The 25,929-nt window shown below is 38.8% G+C and overlaps 1 protein-coding gene across 7 annotated transcripts in view; it reads left to right on the top strand.

Moving 5' to 3' along the window:
- The window catches only part of GNL3L (G protein nucleolar 3 like), a 68,342-nt gene that overhangs the window by 16,031 nt on the left and 26,382 nt on the right, over positions 1-25,929 (top strand). Inside the window, exons 1-3 of one of the 7 annotated variants that reach the window (XM_059385059.1) lie at positions 17,596-17,732; positions 19,975-20,040; positions 25,799-25,839. In XM_059385059.1, the coding sequence (XP_059241042.1) occupies positions 20,022-20,040; positions 25,799-25,839 (60 nt within the window). In that variant the 5' untranslated portion in view covers positions 17,596-17,732; positions 19,975-20,021. Of the gene's footprint in view, positions 1-17,595; positions 17,733-19,974; positions 20,041-25,798; positions 25,840-25,929 lie in introns of those variants that run through there. The other 6 variants (XM_059385060.1, XM_059385054.1, XM_059385056.1 and 3 more) reach the window with 6 other exon arrangements.

Here is a 25,929-nt window from a genome sequence, read left to right as displayed (position 1 = left end):
TGAGCCACCCAGGTGCTTGATTTATGGTATATTTTGATCTATTAGAAGAAACTATCCCCCCAAATTTTTAGAAGATAAAAACCGCATATGTATACAAAAAAATAAAGTTAGATACAATGAAGGATAAATATGACTATAATAATGAAGGTTTAAAAAGACTTGTTTTAGAAAGTTATTATTAAGATAAACTAGTTAAAAAACATTACAAGAGGAAAGAGAAAATTAAAATATTAGAATTAAAAAAAATTTTTAAAAATTTATTAACTTTGCAAGGCTAAAGAATCGTGGGGAGAAAGCCATGAATTCTGTGCTTTGCTTTCTCCTCCTCTGGAATTCTGCTGTTCTCCTTGATCAGTGAGCTTGGACTTAGCTGGATGTTCTTGCTGATCTTCTGGGGAGGGGCCTGTTGTAGTGATTCTCAGATGTCTTTGCCTGAGGCAGAATTGTGCTGCCCTTGCCAGCGTCCGGGCTAAGTAATCCACTCGGGTTCATTCTCAGGAGCTTTTGTTCCCTGAATGCTTTCTGATTTCCACAGAGTTCTGGAGGATCGTAATGAAAATGGCAGGCTCCCAATCTCCGGCCTGGAGGAGCTGAGAGCTCAGGACCCCACTCCTCAGTGTGCCCTCAGAGAAAAGCACGCAATCACTCCTGTCTCCCTAGTCTCTGGCCACACTCCGAGCTTACCTGGCATGTGACTGAGCATTTCTGTCTTTGGCACACAGCCCTGTTTGGAGTCTCCAAACCCAGCAGATTCCTTCCTCCAGAGAAGGAAGTTTGGTTTCCCCGGACCTGCCACTTGTGGGGTACCTGCTCAAAGAACAGTGGTCCAACTGTGCCATGGGCCACAGTTTAAGGTAACCCTGAGCTGAGAGCTCACTCCTCAGTTCTGTCTCTGTAGCCAGCTTCCCTGCTCTGATACCTGCAAGCTCTGCTATACTCAGACACTCTGCATCCTTCTGTGGCCCCACAGGGCCTGAGACCACACTGTCCCCTCGAGGGCTCCACCCCCACTTGGCCTCTGGAGAGATGTCCATCAGTGGAGCACTTTTAAAAGTTCAAATTTTGTGCTCCATTGCTCTGATGCTTGCCAGGAGCTGGCCCCTCCTCCTGCAGTCTATCTTCCCTTCACTTCAGATTCCCTTCTCTGCACGTCCTACCTTTCAGAAAGCGGTCGATTTTCTGTTCCTAGAATTGCTGTGCTTCTTCTCTTTGATCTTCTCTTCTCTTCGATCTTGTTGGGTTTGTAGGTGTTAGTACTGGTTTAATAACTATCTAGCTGAATTCCTGCGACCTGTTATCATCTCATTCTGCTACTCCTCTGCCATCTTGACCCCCCTCTTTTTATTTTTTTAAAAGTAGGCTCTATCCGCACTGCAGAGGCCTGTATGGGACTTGAACTCACGACCATGACATCAAGATGTGAGCCAAGATCAAGCATTGGATGCTTAATAGACTGAGACACTCAGGCATCCTGACTGTATTCCTTTTGCTGTGCATTTTATTCCCCTGACTTATTCATTCCATAACTAGAAGCCTGTATACCCCACCCCCCTTCACCCATTTTGCCTGACTCCAACTCCTTCCCCTCTGGAAACCATCTCTGTTTTTACAGGTCTGATTGTGCTTTTTTTATTCATTTTTTGATTCCACTTATGAATGGAATCATGGTATTTGTCTTTGACTTATTTCACTTAGCATAGTACTCTCTAGGTCCATCCATGCTGTCCCAAATGGCACAATCTCATCCTTTCTTGTGGCTGTGTGATATTCCATTGTATATATATACCACATCATTCTTATGTGTTCACCTATTGATAGATACTTAGATTGCTTCTATATCTTGGCTATTGTAAATAATGCTGCAATAAACATAAGGGTGCATATATGTTTTTCAATTACTGTTCTCATTTTCCTTGGGTAAATACTCAGTAGTGGAATTATGGGATCATATGGCAGTTGCATTTTTAATTTTTAAGTTTAAAATCAATTTAATGAACATATAGTGTATTAGTTTCTGAGGTAGAGTTTAGTGATACATCAGTTGCATATAATACACAGTGCTCATTACATCAAGTGCCCTCATTAATGCTCTATCCCAAGTTACCCCAGCCCCCGCAACCTCCCCTCCAGAATCCCTCAGTTTGTTTCCTATAGTTAAGAATCTCCTACGGTTTGTTGCCATTTCTGTTTTCATCTTATTTTCTTTTATTTTTTCCTGTCTTCTGTGTTCATCTGTTTTGTTTCTTAAATTCCATATATGAGTGAAATTGTGTGATATTTATCTTTCTCTGACTGACATATTTTACTTAGCATAATATCTTCTAATTCCATACACATCATTGCAAATGGCAAGATTTCATTCTTTCTGATGGCTGAGTAATATCTGTCTTCTTTATCCATTCATCTGTGGATTGACATCTGGGCTCCTTCCATAGGTTAGCTATAGTGGATACTGCTGCTATAAACATTGGGGTGCATGTTTGTATCCTTTGGATAAATTCTTAGAAGTGCAATTTCTGGGTTGTAGGGTAGCTCTATTAACTTTCTAAGGAGACTCCATACTGTTTTCCAGTCTGCATTCCCACCAAGAGTGTAAGAGGGTTCCCATTTCTCCACATTCTCACCGACACCTGTTGTTTCCTGAGTTTTTAGTTTCAGTCATTCTGACTGGTGTGAATTAGTATCTCATTGTAATTTTGATTTGTATATCCTTGGTTCCAAATGATGGGGAGCAATTTTTCATGTGTCTGTTGGCCATTTGTATGTCTTCTTTGGAGAAATGTCTGTTCATGTCTTTTGCCCATTTCTTGACTGGATTTTTTGTGGGTTTTGTTGGGTGTTGAGTTTCGTAAGTTCTTTATAGATTTTGGATATTAGCCCTCTATCTGATAAGACTTTTGCAAATATCTTCTCCCATTCCTTTTTTTTTTTTTAAAGATTTTATTTATTTATTTGAGAGAGACAGAGATAGTGAGAGAGAGAGCACAAGTGGGGAGGAAAGGGAGAATTAGACTCCCTGCTGAGCAGTGAGCCCAATGCAGGGCTTGATCCCAGGACCCTGGGATCATGACCCAAGCCAAAGGCAGATGCTTAACCAACTAAGCCACCCAGGTGCCCCTATCTTCTCCCATTCCATAGGTTGCCTTTTAGTTTTGTTCACTGTTTCCTTCACTGTGCAAAAGCTTATCTTGGTGAAGTCCCAACAGTTCATTGTTGCTTTTATTTCTCTTGCCTTCGGAAATGTGTCTAGCAAAAAGTTGCTGTGGCTGAAGTCAAAGAGGTTGCTGCCTGGGTTCTTCTCTAGGATTCTGATGGATTCCTCTATACTGTTTTCCACAGTGGCTGTACCAATTTGCATTCCCACTGATAGTGCAGAAGGATTCCTCTTTCTCCACATCCTCTCTACACTTGTTATTTCTTGTCTTTTTGACAATAGTCATTCTGACAGGTGTGAGGTGATATCTCACTGTGGTTTTGATTTGCATTTCCCTGATGATGAGTGATGTTGAGCATCTTTTCATAGGTCTGTTATAAGTTCTTTATATATTTGAATATTAACCCCTTATCAGATATATAATTTGTAATTATCTTCTCCCATTCAGTAGGTCATCTTTTTGTTTTGTTGATGGTTTCCTTTCCTGTGCAAAAGCATTTTATTTTGGTATAGTCCCAACAGTTAAATTTTGCTTTGGTTTTGCCTCTCTTAGGAGAAATATCTAGAAAAATGTTGCTAAGGGTGATTTCAAAGAAATTATGCCTGTGTTCTTTTCTAGGAACAGTATTTCCTTGTATTAGCAATAAACAAATAGAAAAAATGTAATTAAAAAAAAGATACCTAATTTTAGTCACTAAGCCAAAATGTAAACCTTACTAAATGTTAGGGTAACTACAAAAATACCAAACAAAACAGACTATGTAGTAAAATACTTTTAATATATAAACATATAGCTAAAAAGGAAAATAAAACTTAAAATAATATGACAATATTAACATCAAACATCTTTTTTTTTTAAGATTTTATTTATTTATTTTACAGATAGAGATCATAAGTAGGCAGAGAGGCAAGCAGAGAGAGAGAGGAGGAAGCAGGCTCCCCGCTGAGCAGAGAGCCCAATGTGGGGCTTGATCCCAGGACCCTGGGATCATGACCTGAGCTGAAGGCAGAGGCTTAACCCACTGAGCCACCCAGGTGCCCCAACATCAAACATCTTCTTTATCAATAAATATAAATGGTCTTAACTTATTTGTTTAAAGAAAAACACATTTTACTTTGGATCACTGAGTAAAACCCAAATGGTGTATTCAAGAAAATCAATTAAGGGGTGCCTGGGTGGCTCAGTTGGTTGGGCATCAGACTCCTGATTTTGGCTAGGGTTATTGTCTTGGGGATCCAGCCCTGCGATGGGCTCTGCGCTCAGGGTGGAGACTGCTTGTCTTCTCCCTCAGCTCCTCCCCCTCTCATGTATGCATGTATTCTCTCTCTCTCCTTCTCTCTCTCAAATAAATAAAGGAAATCAATTTAAAAAATTGATTCAGAAAGGTTAAATATACAAGAAAGGACAAAGGTATACTGGTCAAATGCTAATAAAGAAAATGTGGGTTGCAATCTCAATTATCAGACAAGTCGGGAACTCAAAACCAAAGGCATTGAGAGTGTCAAAGTTATGAAAAACAAGGATATATTGAGGAAGTATCACAGATTGAAGGAGATATAATGACTAAAGGCAATATGGGATTCTGGGTTGGGGTCTGGAACAGAAAAGGAATATTAGTGGAAAAATCAGTGAAATCTGAATAAAGTCTGGTATTTAGTTAATAGCAATGTATCGATACTTAGTTTTGACAAATGTCATACAAGATAGTAACATGAGGGGCACCTGGGTGGCTCAGTGGGTTAAAGCCTCTGCCTTCAGGTCAGGTCATGATCCCAGGGTCCTGGGATCGAGCCCCACATCAGGCTCTCTGCTCACCAGGGAGCCTGTTTCCTCCTCTCTCTCTCTGCCTGCCTCTCTGCCTACTTGTGATCTCTGTCTGTCAAATAAATAAATAAAAATTTTAAAAAAAGATAGTAACATGAGGGTCAACTATGTGAAGAATATATGGAAATTTTGCACTATTTTTTCAACTGTTCTGTAAATCTAAAATTATTCCAAAATATAAAGTTTGCTATAAAAAAGCACTAATTGAGGCAAAAAGGCCACAAATTACAAGGGACTTATAAAGTTATGACTATTTTTGTACCAAAAACATAGCAGCTTTCATAAAACTATGATACTAAGGGATATAGGAAAAATAGAGAATAGATTGAAACACATTAAAACCAGGAAAAATTTAACTCACCTTTCTCATTCCAGGACAGATCAAATCAACAACAACAACAAACAAAAAACCCTTAAGAATATTAAAAAAAAACTAAATAACAAAATCAATATTAGGCCAAGAAGAAAATCTCAACAAATTCCAAAAATTAGAACTAATACAATGTTCACTGATCACACACAAAAAACCAAAATCAATGTAAAATGGATCTTCCACCTGAATATGTAAAATCTCTCTGTCAAACAACTCTTGGGTCAGAAGGGAATCAAATCAAATCAAATCAAATCAAAACTGAATTTCTAGACAATGATAATGAAAATACTACACATCAGAATCCATGGATACAAATAAAGCAAAGTTCATAGCCTTAAAATATTTGTATTAAAAACAAGGGAGAAATTAAATGACTAAGCATCCAACTAAAAAATTTAGAAAAAGAAGAAATAATAAAGTTAAGGAGAACAGAAGGAAAAAAAAAACAGTGAAGTTCAAATAATTAAGTTAGAAAACAGGTTAACAGTAGAACTGATAAATTGATGAGCTGATTCTGTTAAATAGAAATATGTTATCCATTAAACGGCATAATCAAGAAAAGGAGAAAACCCCTAGGTGGCTCAGTCAGTTAAGTATCTGGCTCTTGGTTTCAGCTCAGGTCATGAGGTGAGCCCTGCATTGGGCTCTGTGCTGGGCATGGAGCCTGCTTAAGATTCTCTCTCTCTCTCTGCCCCTACCCCTCCTCTAAAAAGAAAGAAAAAGAAAAAAGGAGAAAGCAAAAATATACAAATTAGGAAAATGAAAAGTTGGACATAAGCATAATAAGAGGATATTTTAAACCTAAAAGCTTTCTTTTATGTTTATGTCCAACTCTATGCACATTGTTTAAATATCTGGAAGACATGGAAACTATCCTAGAGAAATATAATTTAATTTGACTCTAAAAGAGAAAAACCCATTTGGCCAACTTCCATGAAAGAAATAGAGAAAGGGTTAAAGAGATACTTTTCCCCAAAGGTACCAGACTATGATGCTTTCACAGGGGAAGTCTACTAACACTAAAAAGCATGTAATTTGAATGCTATTTTTATTTTCCTGAGTCTAGATGAAGGAGGAACACTTTCAGATTCTTTCTGTAAATTGAGTATAATATTGATACCAAGACCTGACAAAGATTCTACAAAAAAATAAAGAAAATGATATAGACCAATATTCACTTATGAATAGCAATACAAAATTCTTTTTTTAGCAATGCAAAATTCCAAATAAAATATTAACAAACAGAATATTGACTGTGTGGGGTTTATCCCGAGAAAGCAAGAATCATTCATTCTTATAAAATCCATTAATATAATCTAACATATTATTAAATCTAAGGAGAAAAATCACATCATTTTCAGAGATGCTAAAGAATCATTTGGCAAAATTCAATACCCATTCTTTTTTTTTTAATTTTATTTATTTATCAGAGAGAGAGGGGGGAAGAGAGGGAGCACAGGCAGACAGAATGGCAGGCAGAGGCAGAGGGAGAATCAGGCTCCCTGCTGAGCAAGGAGCCCAATGTGGGACTCGATCCCAGGACGCTGGGATCATGACCTGAGCCGAAGGCAGCTGCTTAACCAACTGAGCCACCCAGGTGTCCCTTCAATACCCATTCTTTATAAAAATCATTCAATAAGAGGAATATAGGGTTTCTTCATTGATATGATTTAATTATGTATATGTTTGTGTGTATATCTCCCCAAATCCAGCAGTCCAGCATTTCACTTAACCAGGAAACACTAGGAGCATTTATATGCTAAAATCTGAAACTAGGCCAGGTTGTCTACTTTCTCCACTATAATTTAACATTGTATTGTACACCTCCAATTGTATTGGAGGTAGCAAGCATTATAATTAAAAAACAAGAAGAATTTAGAAGTATAAAATTGGAACTGAGGAGGTAAAACTATCATTATTTATAGATAAGATTATATAGTCAGAAAACCCAAGCAAATCAATAGAAAAACTACCTTAAAACTACCTTAAACATAAACCATAAAATTAATATATAGAAATCATCTAGTTAGAAGATATATATAAGAGGGGCATCTGGCTGGCTCAATTGGTAGAGCATGCCACTCTTGCTCTTGGGGTTGTGAGTTTGAGCCCCAGTTGGGTGTAGAAGTAAGTAAAGTCTTTTTAAAAAAGATACATGGAGGAGAAGGCTCCATTTATAATAGCAACAGAAAAGGTGAAATACTGTCCTAGTCCACTGTAGGTGTTATAACAGAATACCATAGACTGGGTGGCCTATAAACAACAGTAATTTATTTCTCACAGTTCTAGAGGCTGAAAAGCCCAAGATCAAGGCAAACAGATTCCACCTCTGTTGAGGGCTGCTCCTTGGTTCATAGATAGCCATCTTCTAGTTGGGCCCGCTGGGGCACTAATTCCACTCATGAGGGCTCCCACCTCATGACTTAATCACTTTCCAAAAGCCCCACCTCCAAATACCATCACACTGGGGGTTAGGTTTCAACATCCGAATTTTGGAGGCACACAAATGTTTAGTCTACCACAAATACCTAGAAACAAACTTAATAAGAAATGTTCAAAACTTTTATGAGAAAACATTTATAACACTCTGAAGGAACAAACGGAAAGGCATCCATGTTATTAAATAAGAAGATTCAGAATTATAAAGATGTCAAATTAATTTATAAATTTAGTTTAAACTCATTTAAAATACCATTTTTCTCTTTTTCTGAAACTAGACAAGCTGAATTAAAGTTCAAATGAAGGGGCACCTGAATGGCTCAGTTGGTTTAGCATCAGACTCTTTGTTTCAGCTCAGGTCAGGATCTCAGGGTTGTGAGATTGAGTTCACTTCAGGCTTAGTGCTCAGCAGGAGTCTACTTGAGATTCCCTCTCCCTCCCCCTCTGCCCCTCTCCTGGCTATTGCATGCAAACACACATGAACATACTCTCTCTCCTTCTCTCTCTCTCAAATAATAAAGAAATAAAATCTTTTTTAAAAAGTTCAAATGGAAAAATAACAAGCATGCATAGCAGGATATCTCCAAAAAGGAAGAGCAATGCTCTGTAAAAAGACAAAATGATGCTTTAAATCTCCTTTAAATCTAAGGATGCTCAGCTCACTCATAATTTTACTAATGCTCTGTAAAAAGACAAAATGAATATTTATGTACCAAAACTTAAAATCTGTGGGTCATTTGGGAGGTTCTACAATCTGGATCAGGCTCTGTTGATCTCAGCTGGGCTAGTTCATGTGTCTGCCCTAAGACTGATGGCTTGGCTAGAGACCAGATACTATAGGATGCCTTGACTGGAAAGACTAGGCTCATTTCTACATGTCTCTCACATCCTTCCAAGGTTAGCTTGGATATGTCCTTGTAGCAGTGGCAGGGGTCCAAGAGAGGAAACAGATTATGCAAAAGCTTTTTCAAGTCTCTTCTTAATATCAAGTTTGCAACAGTAGCTTGTTGGTTAAAGCAAGTTATATGGGCACACTCAGAGTCAATATAGCAGGGGACTATGAAACATAGACACATGAACAGTTGGGGTCATTAATGCAATCTATCACTAACAACAACTCAAAATCCAGAATGCATTAAAAATACATAAATTTGTTTACATAAAATAAAACAAAACTTGCCTGGAAAAAATCCATTAGCAAAGTCAAAAGGATTACAAACTGAGGAAAAACACTGAAAAATGATATAATTCACAAAAGTCTAATCTCTCTAATTATATAACAATATTCTAGAAATCAAGGAAAGGCCAATAATCCAACAGAAGAATACAGGATATATATAGACAATTCAGAGAAAAATGATATAAAATTGACCCTTAAACATGTGAAAAGATGCTCAGCCTCACTCATAATAAGAGATATATAAACTAAAACTACCATAAGATACAATTTCTTACCTATTACATTCTAAAAGATCTAAGTCTTTAACAGTACACTTTGTTGGTGCAGCTGTGGTAAAACAGATAAACTCATACATGGATGGTAATTACAAAATGGTACACCTATGGAGGGAATTTTGGCAACATCTACCAGTTACAAATATAATTATTGGAATTTATCCTACATAATTATCTGTGCATGTATGAAATGTCTATTATGGCACCCATTTGTAATACCAAAGGACTAAAAACATCCCAAGCATCCACAATGGGGGACTGCAATCATTAAAAAAACCCATTATATATCCACATAATAGAACACTTTGAATGAGTACTCTTGCACTTCCATACAGTGACTTCCTATGTACAGGAAACTCTAATGCTCTGACATGGAAAGACCTCCAGGATGTATTATTAAGAGAAATAAGCAACGTGTATATACATGTATAAGCAAGGGGAGATTCAGTAAGATACATTTATGTTTGTTTGTATCTGCATAAAGAAACACTGGACGAATAAAAAAATAAACTAGTAAAACCGGTAACTGTGAATCAAAACAGTATGGTACTGTCATTAAAAAAAAAAACAGGCACATAGATCAGTAGAAAAGAATAGAGAGCCTAGAAATAAACTCATGATTACATGGTCAATTAATCTATGACAAAAAAGGTTTAAGAATATACAATGAAAATACAGTCTCTTCAACAAATGGTGCTGGAAAAACTGGATGGCTATATGAAAAAGAATAAAACTGGACCACTTTCTTACACCATACACAAAATAAATTCAAAATAAAGACCTAAAATGTGAGACCTGAAACCATAAAACTCCTAGAAGAAAACATAGGCAGTAATTTCTTGGACGCCAGTGACAGAAATATTTTTCTAGATAAAGAAAACAAAAGTAAAAGTACACTATTGGGATTATGCCAAAAGAAGAAGCTTGTGCATGGCAAAGGGCAGCATCAATAAAGTGCAAAGGCAACCTACTAAATGGTAGATGATATTCACAAATGGTAGATTTGATAAGGATCGATATCCAAAATATAGAAAGAACTTAAAGAACTCAACACCAAGAAAAAAAATACAATTAAAAAATGGACAGAGGGCCTGAATAGACATTTTCCCAAAGAAGACATAGAGGTGGTGAACAGACCTATGAAAAGATGCTCAACATCCATAATCATCAGGAAATGCAAATCAAAATCACAGTGATGGGGCACTTGGGTGACTCAGTCTGCTAAGCATTTGCCTTTGGCTCAGGTCATGATCCCAAGCTCCTGGGATCAAGTCCTGTATTGGGCTCTGCTTCTCCCTCTGCCTGCTGCTCCCGCTGCTTGTGCACTTTCTCTCTCTCTGAAAAGAAATAAAATCTTTAACAAAAAACTGCAGTGAGATATCACCTCGCACATGTCTGAATGGTTGTTAACCAAAAACACAAGAAATAACAAGTGTTGGAGAGGATGTGGACAGAAAGGAATCCTGGAAAACTATAGGTGGGAATGCAAATTGGTGCAAAACAGTATAGAGACTCCTCCAAAAATTAAAAATAGAATTATATGATCCAGTAATTCCACCATGGGGTATTTACCCAAGAAAATGAAAACACTAATTTGAAAAGATACTTGCATCCCTATGTTTATTGTAACATTATTTATAATAGCCAAATATGGAAGCAACCCAAGCATCCATCAATAGATGAATGGTTAAAGAAGATGTGGTCTATATCAAATAGTAGTGTGTGTGTGTGTGTGTGTGTGTGTGTGTATAAAATCAAACTTCTTATCAAATAGATCACTGGCCTTTGAATTTAGGATGTTTCAATAATGTGATACTTTTCTGTAGAATCTGATTAACAGAACATTCTAAGAGGGAGATTTACTGTAAGGTACCTACATACCTCCACCATGTATTTGTTAATTTTGTCTTTCCTTATTCTGGGGGAGATGGCCTGTTCAGTTACTGGGTTGTCTATTTGATACATTAAAGAAACAATATACAAAGATAAAAATTAAGGAGGCATTCTCTACTTCTTTCCTTCCCCTTACTTCCTTTTTTCCTTCCAGTCATTGCTGTCCCTTTTTTGGTACCATTCTTATTTCATAATGTTCCTTGTTGAACTTAAAAAAAAAATTCTTAAGGTGGAAAGAAACTTGAAATCAGTATCTGTGACCAAAATGACTGTACAAAGATACTAGATAGAGATCAGTATGTATGTTTTGTTTTCTAAAAAGCATGTTAAAATATTGGGTTTCTTTGAACCTCTTGTCATTCATAGAGTCTGTCTTGATTGTTGAAAGTAAACTCAAGTATAAGAAAAAATTATTAAGGGGCACCTGGGTGGCTCAGTGGGTTAAGCCTCTGCCTTTGGCTCAGGTCATGATCTCAGGGTCTTGGGATTGAGCCCCGCGTCAGTCTCCCTGCTTAGCGGGGAGCCTGCTTCCCCCTCTCTCTCTGTGCCGGCCTCTCTGCCTACTTGTGATCTCTCTCTCTCTCTCTGTTAAACAAATAAATAAAATCTTAAAAAAAGAAAAAAGAAAAAATATTAAATATAAAATATTCTGTATATAATGGAATACTATGCAGCCATAAAAAAGAATGAGATCTTGCCATTTGCAACAACATGGATGGACACAAAGAGTATAATGTTGAGTGAAATAAGTCAGAGAAAGATAATACCATATGATTTCATTCACATGTGGAATTTAATAAACAAAACAAATGAGCAAAGGAAAAAGGAGACTAAACAAAACAGAACAAAACAAAACCATACTAGACTCTTAAATACAGAGAATGAATTGGAGGTTGCCAGAGGGGAGGTGGCTGGGGGGAAGGGTGAAATAAGTAAAGGGGATTAGGTGTACACTTATCTTGGTGAACACTGAGTAATGTATAGAATTATTGAATCATTATACCTGAAACTAATATAACACTGCATGTTAATTATATTTCAATAAGAAATTTAAAAAGTGTGGTAACTGCTGGGGGTGGGTATTGTGGCAATTGGGTGAAATGGACAAGAGTGACACTTTTCAAAGTATAATTTTTATTTGGTTTTGATATTCAAAATGTATGTGTATTATCTATTCAAAAATAAATAAATATAAAATATTCACAATTGTAACAAAACTACAAAGCAACTAGGAATTAAATTAGTAAAAATACACAATTCCAAAGAGAAAACTTGAAACTCTTTTTTTTTAAAAAAGAATTTTTTTTTAAAGATTTTATTTATTTATTTGACAGGCAGAGATCACAAGTAGGCGGGGAGGCAGGCAGAGAGAGAGGAGGAAGCAGGTTCCCTGATGAGCAGAGAGCCTGATGCGGGGCTCGATCCCAGGACCCTGGGATCATGACCTGAGCCGAAGGCAGAGGCTTTAACTCACTGAGCCACCCAGGTGCCCATTGAAACTCTTAATAAAGGACACAGAAGGTGAATTCAACAAATGAGGGGATATTCAATATTCTTGGATATTATTTTGATGTCAATTCTCTAAAATTAATCTATAAATTTAGTGTGATCCCATTAAAAATTCCACTTGGATTCTGAAGAGCCTGATAAATTCTTTTTTAAAATTTATGTGGGGATATAGCTAAGACAATACTAAAAGAAGACTAAAGCGGAGGTACTTGCCCTATCATTTTATATTACAAAATGTCAAAAGCAAGGCAGTATTAGTGCAAGAACTGAGACAGACTTGTGCATGTGTGTCTCATGTGACAAAGGTGGCCCAGCAAATCAATGAAAAAGTAAGGTTTGTTTGGTGTTTGATGGTGGGAAATGTGGCTCACTGTGTATAGAAAAAATAAAATTGCATCTCTATCTATCAGTACATATGAGAGTGGATTCTACACGAATTAAAACCTAAAGGTGAAAGATGAAACTATAAGGTTAATAGAAAAAAAATAGGAGAATAGCTTTTGATCTGAGAGGAGGGAACTAGTTTTTAAATAAAACCCCCAAACCAGAAACCATAGAATAAAAATTTGATGGATTGGGTTACATTAAAAAGAACAATTTCTATTAAAATTCAATAACTTCTGTTCTATTATTCTAAATTTTATTTATTTATTTATCTAAATTTTATTTATCTAATATTGATACTAAAATTCAACAATATCTATTCTATTATTAAGGCTAACTTAAAAAAGTTAAAATAGGGAGAGAATATTTGCAATGTCTGAAACTGACACAGGACTAGAAGCTACGCTCCATAAGGAACTCTAGCAAATCAATAGGAGAGATAGGAAACTCACTGGAAAAAATGGGCCAACTATATAAGCAGGCACTTTACAAAAGAGGCATTTAACACACATATGAAGTGATGCTGAAAAATTCATTAGTAATCAGAGAAATGCAAACTAAATCAAAATAATACTTTATACTTTTTGGACTGGCAAAAAGTAGAAATCCGGAAAAAGTCAAGTGTTAGTGAGCACGTAGGGACACAGGAATCCTTGTACACTGAAGGTAAAACAGTGGAATGGTGTAGTTCTCCCAGAGAACCACCTAGCAGTATTGGTGTTCTTAGTCAAACTAAGTATATGCACACTTTATGATGCAATCATAAGTTCTGAGTGTATGTTTCAAAGAAATTCTCATACAGGCCAATAAGGGGACATACACAGGAATATTCATCAAAGTTTTATTTGTGGTATCAGCAAGCTGGAAGCAATCTTGCTGTGTCTATCATTGGAATATTCAGGGAAAATGTGAAGGCAGGCTGTGGTTAGCATGAGCAGGTAGAAGAAATGGATTGGATGTACACACAGACATATGGATAGACTTTAAAACACAAGGCTGAATGAAAAAAAAAGTAGGATATCAATGAGATATCAATGCAATGAGATATCAATGAGATAAAAATGCACACATAAAACATCCTCCATAGTGGGACAACCTGATAGTATGTGCCTCCTGAGGTGATACAATATGAAGTAAATGATTATTGGTGAAAACACTTAATCTGAATCTAATCATGTGGAAAGAGCAGATTAATCTAGATGTGGGACATTCTATAAGAAATTGCCTAGACTCTTCAAAAACATCAATGTAAAAGAAAACACACACACAAAATATAGTAGTATTCCAGATTAAAAGAAGTTGAAGTGTGTAAACCTGGTGATTCACAGACCTGTACCCCTGGGGATAAAAATATATGTTTATAAAAAATAAAAAATTATATTAAAAAAAAAGAAGTTAAAGCAAAACAACAACCAAATATAATGCATAAAACTTGATTAGATCCTGGGATCAAAAAATGATCAGCTCTAACAACATTTTGGGCACAATTTGAAAATCTGAATATAGGGTATCTTTAATGGTATTACTGAATTATTGTTAAATTTTCTTACGTATGATAATGGCATTGTAGTGGTGTAGAATGTTATTATTCTTGTAGATGTATGCTGAATTATTTAGGGATGTTATGTTACATTGTCTGCAACTTTCATATAGTTCATCAAAAAAGAAAGGGTATACATATACACATAAACAGAAGTAGAACAAGTCTGGAAAAATATTAAGGGTATATGGACTTTCATTGTACTATTTTTCAAATGTTCTGAATTTTGAAAAAGTGAAAAATAAAAATTTTGAGGAAATACATGCACCCCAAACAATAATACATATTTTGCAAGAACACATATCAACAAAAAATCTGCATAAAATACCACAGAATGGATAACTATGTGGGAAATAAGAGTTTGAAGTAGAGATTAAGGTGAATTTAAAACTACAAAAACCTCTCTGTAAAGTAATTCATATTCATTTTGACTATGGAAAACACAGAAAAGCACAATGAAGACAACAAAATTCACTGATAATCTCATTTTCTCTGTCAGTAGATCTCAAGTATGATACCTGGACTAGTAGCAGCCCCAGGCGATTCTTCTCCCTCTCTCTCCCCTCTTCTTTTCCATCATCATCATCGTTTGGAAACTTATTAGAAATTCAAATTCCTGGGCCCTGCCAGACTTACTGAAACACAGCTCTGGGCAGAGGGCCCAGCAATCAGTGTTCTGACAAGCCCTCCCACTGACATTGATGCTGGCCAAAGCTTGAGATCCACTGATCTAGATTTAACCGTCACTAAATTTGTTACAGATCTTGTATTCTTTCTAAAAAAGGTATGAAATATTTCAGGCATACAAATAAGTATAGAGAATAATATAGCACACACCCATGTACCTACTACCCAGATAAAATATTAGACAAACAGTTGAAGTTCCCTGTGTATCTCTTTCTGTTCCTTTGCTTTCTTCCCCATAACTAATCACCATTCTGCATTTTCTATTTAACTCTCTTTTAAAAATATTGTTTATATATTTATATAATCTATAAATAATTTAGTGCATTGTTTTCTAGATTTAAAAAGTCTATATAGGAGTACCTGCCTGGTTAAGTCAGTAGAGCACCCAACTCTTGATCTTGGGGTCATATGGGTTCAAGCCCCACATTAGGTCTACAGATTATTTAAATATTTTTAAAAATCTACGTAAATGTCTCATATATCATATGTCCTCCTATAATTTATATTTTATCTCAGCAGTGTTTTTTTGAAATTTATCTGGGTTGATATATGCGACTGAATTTCATTTTTTCTGCTGCTCTTCAGTATTCTATTGTATGGTTGTACTGCTATTTATTCATTCTCCTATTGGTGAATTTTTAGATTGTTCAGATTTTTTTCTGTATCATAAACAGTTATGCATTGAATATTCTTGCTCATGCCTCCTTGTGCATATGTGTAAGAATTTCTCTAGGACTTAAAGTCTAGAGGTTAAATATATCTTTACCAGTAGAATTGCAGGGTCCCAGGGCCCACCTTCAACTATTCTGGATAATTTCCTAATTGTTTTCCAAAGTAGTAACACCAATTTCTTTCTTATTAAGGATTTCGTTGCATTTTTTTCCTTATAGTTTGGATAAGGACTGGGACTTCATCCTTATAGTTTTGGATAGGGACTGGGACTTCTGGGACTTCGTTGAGAAAGTCTTTGCCCAGTTGTAGGTGACAAAGATAATTTCTCACCATCTTACATGGAAATAAGTAGGGATCCAGTTTTTTTCTCTCCTTATGGTGAGTCAAATTTCCCAGTGCTATTTATGAAATTGTCCATTTCCTATTGATTTGTGGTGCAGGCCTACAAACTCACACATTTCACATATATTTGCTGAAGCCTGATTTGAACCTAGTCTTGTGTTGAGGTCTTTAAGATATATGGCCCCTAGTCTCAGGAGGTGAGGCTGCATCTCCATTTATGTGGAGATGCCTCCAAATAAATGATTACAGCATTAAGGGATAAATGCAGAAAGGTGTTCTGAGTTTCTAACTCAGCTGGGAAAGTTCATTTATGTGACGAGAGTTAGGTCTTAAAGAAACAGGAAGAATTTGCTAATGCAGGGGTAAGGGAGAAGATGGTTAGGGCTCCTATGGAGTCCGCAGTTTTGTGTATCTCCAGGGTGAGAGGTTCGACGCCTTTCATCAACGTAGGGGCACTGAGTAGTGCATAAGCAAGGGGTTGGAGTGGGCAGAGGGAGTCATTTTCTGCTTGGATATTCTGGAAGTGGAGGAACATACCCTAGGGGTAGTGGGGCTGGGCCCTACCCCAAAGTTTAAGTTTGAGAAAGAGAAGGGGCTGGGATTAAATTACCAGAAAGAAGACACTTTCAGGCTGGTATTTGCTGTTCTTAAGGGGTGACCTCATTCACCAGCCACGTCAGGAGCTCCTCAAGATGGTTTATAAAGAAATCCTTGTTTGTTCCCACTTCAGAGATATATATTCATTCCCTTTTTTATTTGCCACCCTGGGGCCAAAGGGAAGGAGAAAGGAGCGGGGGAGGAGGACAAGGAGGACAAACGGGTGGGAGAGACATTTAGTTGTTCAGTTCCTGGGTCTGACCATGGATTTGAACTTCCGCATAAAGAGTTGAAAGTGCCTGCCTCAGGGTTTGTCTGGTGCCTTACAAACCAGAAAGGTTGTTGGGAACAGCTAACCAAGTCACTTTTTAGGTGGGGAGCACTCGGCAAGACATGTGACCCAGGCGGCCATTTTCCCACACCCTGCCCGTCGCCATCTTCCTTTGTAGACAAAGGGACTGACCAGCGCTCTTCTCTGATGCGGTGGTGGGGACTGCTTGGTCACTATGCTCCGGGAACACGCATATTTGAGCTCACGCAGAGGCCCACAGACAAGATCTTGGCTTACAAGTAGATTATACATCCGCACTAGTCGACCCGCCGCTCCCACCCTACCCCCTCTCGGTTTCTTCCTCACCTCACGGGGTATCAGGGAGGCGGGACCAGTACGCCTGCGGAGTAGGGGTGGCGGGCGCGAGCCGTCAATCCGAAGCCCCGCCCTTTGGGAGGGGGAAGCAAGGAGGGCAAATCGGCGCCGCAAGGCTGGGATCCGGAAGTCGGAGCCTAGCGGCGCGAGCGCAACCTGCAGACTAACCCTATCGTGGTGCCATTCTCTCCCGTCTGATCCCCGCCGGAAGTGGAGGTAAGAGACGACTCTCCCGTTTTCTCGTTGTGAGCGCGCTCTCTCAGCCAGCTGCGCGGTGGGGATCGTGTATTTAAGGTGGAAGCTAGAATTGTCTTCCAGCCTGGAATGGACAGATAGAGAACCGGCTCTCATCCATGGTAGGTAGAAGGGCCTAGATTAGGAAGAGGGATTGCTCCGTAAATGGGCAATGTGCCTAAATGCACTCTCGCTGGATAAAGGAGCACGGTCCCATCCCATCCAGCCAGGTGTACATCCCTGGTTACAAAATGTAGAAAGTCACAGACCCCACTTGTGTGGAGAAGCATCGAGTGCCCTCTTGCCTTCAGGATAGCAAGGCTCCATTCTGCACTCTTCCAGTGTAGACAGGCGTCTCCATGTGGCGACTTCGATCCTACGGTTATAGAGACATACCGCCCTCCCCACCTCGGGTGAGCGGTGTGGACCTTTACTGGCGCGGAGGCACACAGATCCGCCTCCATGCCCCTTCCCTTTGGACAGAGGCTTTGATGTATTACCTCCTCTGCAGACATACACTCCCGCCTTTCCCGGCCGGACCCCCGTACAGAGGAGCTTAGAAACGTTTAGTATACAGAGACTGAAGAGATGGAGACTTCCCTGCCTCGCACCTCTGTAACTAATTGTGGAAGCCCCGCCCCCACTACTGCAGAGATGTTAGGTCACCCCTCTTCTAAGTGGTTGCCACGTGCCTCAGCCCATAGAGAACCAAGCATATTTTCCTCCTCTTGCCTAGAGTGAGTCCCCATTGTGGAAAATCAGACCTGACTCCTCACCCCACCCCATAAGGAGGCGCTGGTTTGCCGAATTTGTAAAGGCCCGGCCCCAAAAATGCCCTGTAGCAAAGAGAAACAATCCTTAACCCTGAATGTTGTCAGATCTGCCCGTTATGGGGCCCCCCCCCCCCCGGTGGAGAGGCTCAGATTTGTTCTCCTTTTGAGGTAAACAAAGATCATCCGTCCCTTCCTCCTTCCCCCAAAGATTTGGAATTCCCAAAAGTAGCAAATGAGAGATAGCCCCCCCACCACCACCACCACGGGAGCAGAGAGGTGCAGCATCCCCCGCAGTGTTGAGAGGCAGTGACATCACTGATCACCGTACATATTTTGTGTGTGTGAGCTCCCCGCTTACCCAAGGTAGATGAGCTCAAATCTCTTTTTCTCCATTCAGGGTAACCGCCCCCCTCTTTGCAAAGTGTAAGGGCTGGTCCACTGAATTTATAGCTGTGTTCCTTCCATGCGGAGAACCAGAGGTCCTGTTCCTATCAGTGTTAGCACACTGCTGACTTCAACCCATATAAAAGATAAACAGATTGTTCCCCATCCCACCCCTATGGAAGGGTCCAGAATAGCCCACAGCAGGCAAGGCGCAGACCCCATTCATGAAAAACTGCCTATCTCCCTCTCCCCGCTTTGTTAGTCTGTCAACTAATGTCACCTTGTAGTGGAGACAGGCATATCATCTTCCTTTACCCCAGCCCTCCCAAGAGTAAAGAGACCCAGGACTCCTCCCCACCAACTTAGAGATGTACAGACCTGCACTTTTCTCCCATGTGGCAGAGATGCACATAGCCACTTTGTTGGTTTTCCTAGTTCCTCTGCACCCCAGAGTAGAGCAGCAGAAGGCATCTCCTTACCCCACTCACCGAGGAACAGACCCCAACCACACATGCAGGCATACACTCTCCCCTCCCACCGACCAAGATTTTGCACTGACTCCTAGCTTTAGTTTAATAAACACAGATTAAAAGCGTTGTTCTGCAGTCCCATTTCCTTAAGGTAGACTCCTGGTATCCATCTGTCTTTCCCCCTACTTCCAGGGTAGAGCAGATATAGAACGCCCTACTTGGGAAAGGAGGTACTATTAATATGTAGAAACAGGCCATCCTTGTGTACCCCATCCCCTTAGCATGGAGAGGGTTAGTACTAAGGCATATAACACTGAGGACCAAGGATTTCATATGATAAATTGAGGCACTGTCTTCACCCAGGAAGAGAGGTTTAGACTTAGCTTCCTTTTGGATAGTGTGATGCTGCTTTCCCTGTGTAGACAGCTACACCAGGCCCCAACTCCATTATAGCTTCTTCTCCTAGTTTCTCCAATTGTTAGGGCTTCCTTATCAAGTTCTTTTCACATGTCATTTTGCCTGTAGGGGGCTTGGAAGGGGGCTTGTGGCATTGTGGTCCTTCCACCTGTCTTCACATTGGTTCTTCCATTCTGACAGGAAGAAGGCCTGCAGATTTAAACCTACCTGCTTTCAAGCCAGTCATCATGATGAAACATAGACACAGTGAGTTTCTTTTATCACTCCCCTCCCAGTGATAAGCTTTCATGACTATTTGTGGTATTTCATGGCAACTTTTTAAAGTTTATTCTTTAAATTTCTTTAAAACATTTTAATTCCAGGAAAGTTAACATACAATGTTATATTAGTTCTAGGTGTACAATATAGTGATTCAGCGCTTCCATACATCACCCAGTGCTCACTACAAGTGCACTCCTTAATCCCCATCACCTATTTCCCCCATTTCCCCCACCTCTCCTCTGGTAAGCATCAGTTTGTTCTCTGTAGTTAAGAGTCTGTTTCTTGGCTTGTCTCTTTCTCTTTCTTTTCTTTTTTTTTTTTAACCTTGCTCATTTGTTTTGTTTCTTAAAATTACACATTTGAGTGAAAGCATATGGTATTTGTCTTTCTCTGACTTATTTTGGCTTAGCTTTATACTCTTATACACTTACTTGCTTAGCATTATACTCTCTTACTCTATCCATATCGTTGCAAATGGCAAGATTTCATTCTTTTTTATGGTTGAGTAATAGTCTGTTGGATATATACACCACATCTTTATCCATCCATCAGTTGAGGGGAGGTGCCTCATGGTGCAGCTAGCTACTTGAGCTTGGGCTTTTTCCATAATTTGATAATTGTAAATAATGTTGCTATAAACATGAGGGTGCATGTATCCCTTTGAATTAGTGTTTTGGTAAATATCCAGTAGTGTGATCACAGGATCCTAGGTTAGTTCTGTTTTTAAAAAATTGCTCTGTATGGCATGGGGGAATGGGGCAAAATGGGTGAAGGGGAGTGAGAGATACAGGCTTTCAGTTATGGAATGAATAAGTCTTGGGATTAAAAGCTACAGTATAGGGAATAGAGTTGGTGGTATTGTAGCACTGTATGGTGACAGATGGTGGCTATACTTGGGGTGAGGAGAGCATAATGCATAGACTTAGACTTATCTTGTGGAATCACTATGTTGTATGCCTGAAACTAGTATAACATTGTGTGTCAACTATACTAAAATAATAATTAAAAAAAAAACTCAAAAAAATTGCTCAGTATGTACCAGATCATTTACTCTGTCTTCCACGTATGGTATCATTGTTGTCTTCCCAACTTCTTTGGGGGTGGTGTTCCCCTTATCCCTCATTCCCATTTTACAGTTGAGGAAACTGAGACTCAGCACAGTTAACTGACTTGATCTGAGGTGAATAGCAGTAAATGCCAGTGGGGACAAATTGCTGTTCTTTTTGCCTTCGAGATGCTTTTCTTCCCTTCTACCTCATTCTTCAGCTGGATAACTCTTGCTAATTTCTCAGATTTCAACTTACACATCACTTCCTCTAGGAATCTCTCCCATTAAGCTTCTCTTTTGGTTTCCATGGTCTGAGCCCCTAGGAACTGGGGCTATTGACACTGTATAAATGGGTCTGTCTCCTCCACTGCACTGTTAACTTCTCACTCATACCTGGTTTATCTTTTTGTCTCAAGGGCCCAGCATAACTGGTCATAGCCATTTGGTACTAACTTTGTGCCAGGCACTGGAATGTCTCCATAGTGCTCTTCCTCCCACTATGCTTAAAGCTTACAGAGAGAAGACAAATGTGATACTTGACTTTCCTGTGTAAGAGGGAAGGCAAGGTCATTAGGGCAGGTCTGGTTCTGTGCTTCCTGCCTTTATCTTGCTGTAATCCACATAGAAAATGACAACATAGACTAGACAAGACTTGTGCAACTCAGTGATCCCATACTCTGTGTGAATGGTGGCCCTGCCTGTGTGGGCTTGGTGGAAAAAAATTCAATACACTTATTTTATATAATCATACAAAAATTTTTACAAGAATCAGACTTTGGCTAGGTCACTACCAAAAGCAAATAATCATTTTTTTCAAGTAACACAAGAAATATGAACAAAATTACTTATATTTTATTTAAGAACATCAAATACCAGAGGACAATAAAATTACTGATAGTGATGAAAAAGATAGTAATTAGTTGGTTAAATGGAGTATATGCATACAAAAGAACATTGGTAGTTTATAAAGATTTTATTTATATATTAGAGAGAGAGAGAGAGAATGAGCAGGGGGAGCGGCAGGCCAAGGGAGAGGGAGAAGCAGACTCCCTGCTGAGCAGAGAGCCCGATGTGGGGCTCGATCCCAGGACCCTGGGATCATGACCTGAGCCAAAGGTAGACGCTTAACCGACTGAGCCATCCAGGTGCCAACTATGAGAACCCTGGCAGTTTAAAATAAAGGAGGAAGTACTGTATGAAAAGATTATATAGAAAGACTATTATATGGAAGAACTATTTGATCGAAAGATCTCCAGGATTTGTTAAGTGAAAAAAGCAAGTTGTCAACAGGAGGACATACTGTTATCTTTAATGGGAGAAAATGGGGGGAAATAAGATTACCTATATTTGCGTTTGCACTAATAAGTGGTTTCTTGTTGCAATGAGGAAAGTGGTTAGGGAAAAGTGTGGAAGACCTCTCACAATACACCTTCTTATTTTGGAACCGTATGACCATTACCTGTTAAAGAACAATCATATACATCTACATGAGTGGGAAAAATCGTGAATATTAAAAAAAAACTTTACATGTGCTCATAAAACACAGACTATGATTGGCAAATTGCAATTAAGTAATGATCAGGCTAAGTGGAGTGACTGCAGTGGAAGGTGGGGGAGGTGCCTCATGTTGTAGCTGTCTGAGCTCTCAGCAATACCTTGGACCCAAATGGTAATGATAATGGTCAAATCTGGGGAGGTTATTGAGGAGCCCTGCAAGGAGTGTTTTCTCCTTACTAAGTGATGTATTTTTTTTTTATTGTGTCCCTGTATCTGACACAGGCCCTCAGTTTCCAGGGACATTAGGCAGATAGTAATTATTGAGTAAAATGGCCAGTCCTGGTTCATTCCCAACCTCACATTCTTTTCATTGCAACATGAGTACTTTGGAAGAGAAGGAGATTCCATCGAGGTCTGTTATTGTTACAGGGAAATTTGATCTGTGCATATTCATATGTTTGGTCTAATTTCTGCCATTTTATTTTTTATTTTTTGTTTATTTCTTCTTAGTCTTTTATTTATTTACTTTTCAAGTTCAAAAAAATTCCTCCACCAGTGATTATAAAGTTTTTTTAGAAGATTTTGTTAATGATTTGTCAGAGAGAGAGCACGTGGCAGGCAGAGGAGGAAGCTGGTTCCCCGTTGAGCAAGGAGTCCAATGAAGGACTGGATCCCAGGACTTTGGGATCATGACCTAAGCCGAAGGCAGTTGTTTAACTGACTGAGCCACCCAGGTTTCCCCCAGTGATTATAAAGTTATGTTGTAGTTGCATTCATGTTTATATCAGACATAATTAAACTTCAGCTTCTCTTGTCACTTTACCAAAGTTAAGTAATAACTATTTTTTATCCTGTCATTCCAAAGTAAGATCATGCTTTCATGATTTTACTTCTCTTCTACTTCTCTCCAACCCCTGTTGCTTGATTCCAGGATTTTGTTGAAATAATTTGGTATTTTGGTTCTGAGCTATTTCCTTATGATATGCTTCCTGGTTTTTAAAAATCTTTTCTAAAAATGTATTAGAGTTTTTAGTTATTTTAGTAGCATTTTAAAGATTAATGGTAAGTTTTAAAAAAATTTAATGGTAAGTTTTAATAGATTTCCTGCCCATCATTATTTGTTTCCTTTAGCTTTAGATCTTTATTCTGAGTTAATTTTTATTTTTGTTGGTATACTTCCTTAAGGACAATTGACTCTTGAACAACATGGGGGTTAGGGACCCCGAGCCCCTGTGCAGTCAAGAATCAACATAGAACTTTTGATTTCCCCAAAACTTCACTACTAATAGACTACTACTACTGACTGGAAGCCTTACCAGTAACATGAACAGTCTATTAACACATATTTTGTTAGATGTCTCTCTACCGTATTCTTCCAATACAAGAAGTTAGAGGAAAGACAGTGTTATTAAGAAAATTGGAAGGAAGAGGAAACACAATTACAGTACTACATGTATTTATAAAAAAAAATCTGTGTGTAAGTGAGTCTGCGGAGTTCAAACTCAAGTTGTTCAAGGGTCATCTCTAGTTTTACCAGAACACAGGTGCTGATCTTTGCATATCTGAAAATGCTTTTTAACTTTTTGTAAGTGATCTGTTGCTTAAGTATAGTAATTTAGCTTGGTATGTAGTTCCTTGTTTCAGAACTTTGGTATGGGGCGCATGGGTGGCGCACTTGGTTAAGCGTCCAGCTCTTGGATTCAGCTCAGGTCATAATCTCAGGGTTGGGAGATTGAATCCCTTGTCAGGCTTCATGCTCAGGGAGGAGTCTGCTTCAAATTATCTCTCCTTCCTCTGCCCCTCCCGCTCGTGCTCACTCTTTCTCTCTCTCCCTCAAATAAATAAAAAATCTTTTTAAAAAAGAACTTTGTAATGGTTATTCTATCTTAAATGTTAAGAGTTGTATATTTGCTTTTGTTGGAAACTCCTGTTTGGAAGTTTATGAGATTTTCTTTTTATCCTTAGAGTTAAGAATTTTCATCAGGGTATCCCTATGGTATGTCTTTTTTTGTTAGTCTTGGTGTTCCATGAGCCTTTCTAATCTGAACGCTCAAGACTGTTTTCAATTGAAAGAACCTTCATCTGTTATTTTAAAAAGTAATTGCTTCTCCATCTGTGCCTTTTTCTCTTTTAGGAACTCCTGTTATTTAGATATCAGCTCTCCTGGGCCCATTCTCCATTTTTAAATTTTTACTCATAATTTCCATTTCTTTAGATTTTTGCTTTAAGCAAGCTCTTCTCTTGATCTTCCAGCTTATTAGTTTGGTTATTAGTGGTGTCTGTGTTGTTTTTTACTACATCTGTTGAATTTTTATTCAGTATTAAGTTTTGAGAATTTTTTTTCTCACACAGTTCCTTTGAGGTATCTTTTTGAATCTCCTTAAGTATTTGCAATAGTATTTAAATTGTGTTTCCTATATTAACTCTGCTTCAGTGTGAACCACCTTATGTGGTTGGGGAGCATGTTCTCTGGTAATTCCAAGCTGCTCCTATATTTGTTTGTATATATCCTGACCTTCCAGAACCTCCCCCTCTAGAAATTCCTTTAGCCCCCTTGCAGGTAGTAAGAATTAAGGCAGCCATTCTTCCCCGAGAAGCCAACTGTAAAGGGAATGGCAGATGGGACTTCTCATGAAGAGGGTGAGGCCTCTTAAGTTCTTGGGCTTTGTTTAGATGTGATTGAAGAAGATGAGCTCTTTCTTCCTTGTATCCAAGGGAGGCCACAGTTTGGCTAAACAGGGCAAGTCCCTTTGGAGGTAATGGCCTGAGCAGGGTAAGCAGGAAGGAGCAGTTCTCTCCCCATGTGCTGAGGGCATCTGCCCTGGCTTAGCCACCTGGGACTCCTCAGATCACCTTCCCATGCCATCAGCCCCCAACTTGAGCTTGGTGCAGCAATTATTGAGTTGCCCCCAGCCAGAAGTTAGGGGAGAGAGAACAGTTAAAAGCAAGCACTCTTCACAGTAACTCTCTTCACAGGATTCCCATAAGCATTTTTTCAGTCTGCATTGAAATAATGTCTCAAACATTTTATCTAGTACTTCCTCTGACCCTGTTGTTGTTACCTCCATGTCTTTGTTGTTCTGGACCTGGACAAACATGGTGTCTCAGTCTTCCTTAGGTTCCCAGTGTGGCCTGGCTTTGATTAAGGTATAAACAAATGTTGGGTAAGTAGATAATGGCTTTTTTTTTTTTCTGTAGAAAATAAAAAACCAGGTAAAGGTTCCAAAGGCTGCAAGAAGGTAAGTTGGCTTGACCCTCAGGTAAGGTATACCCCTTGTTAGGGGTAAGGTCAGGAACAGGTTCCCTGTCCTAGAAGAGATCTAGAAACC

Source organism: Mustela nigripes, chromosome X (genome assembly GCF_022355385.1).
Source record: "Mustela nigripes isolate SB6536 chromosome X, MUSNIG.SB6536, whole genome shotgun sequence".
Classification (NCBI taxonomy): domain Eukaryota; kingdom Metazoa; phylum Chordata; class Mammalia; order Carnivora; family Mustelidae; genus Mustela; species Mustela nigripes.
The sequence above is the reverse complement of the archived record's forward strand: the minus strand, read 5'-3'. Positions and strand labels throughout refer to the sequence as shown.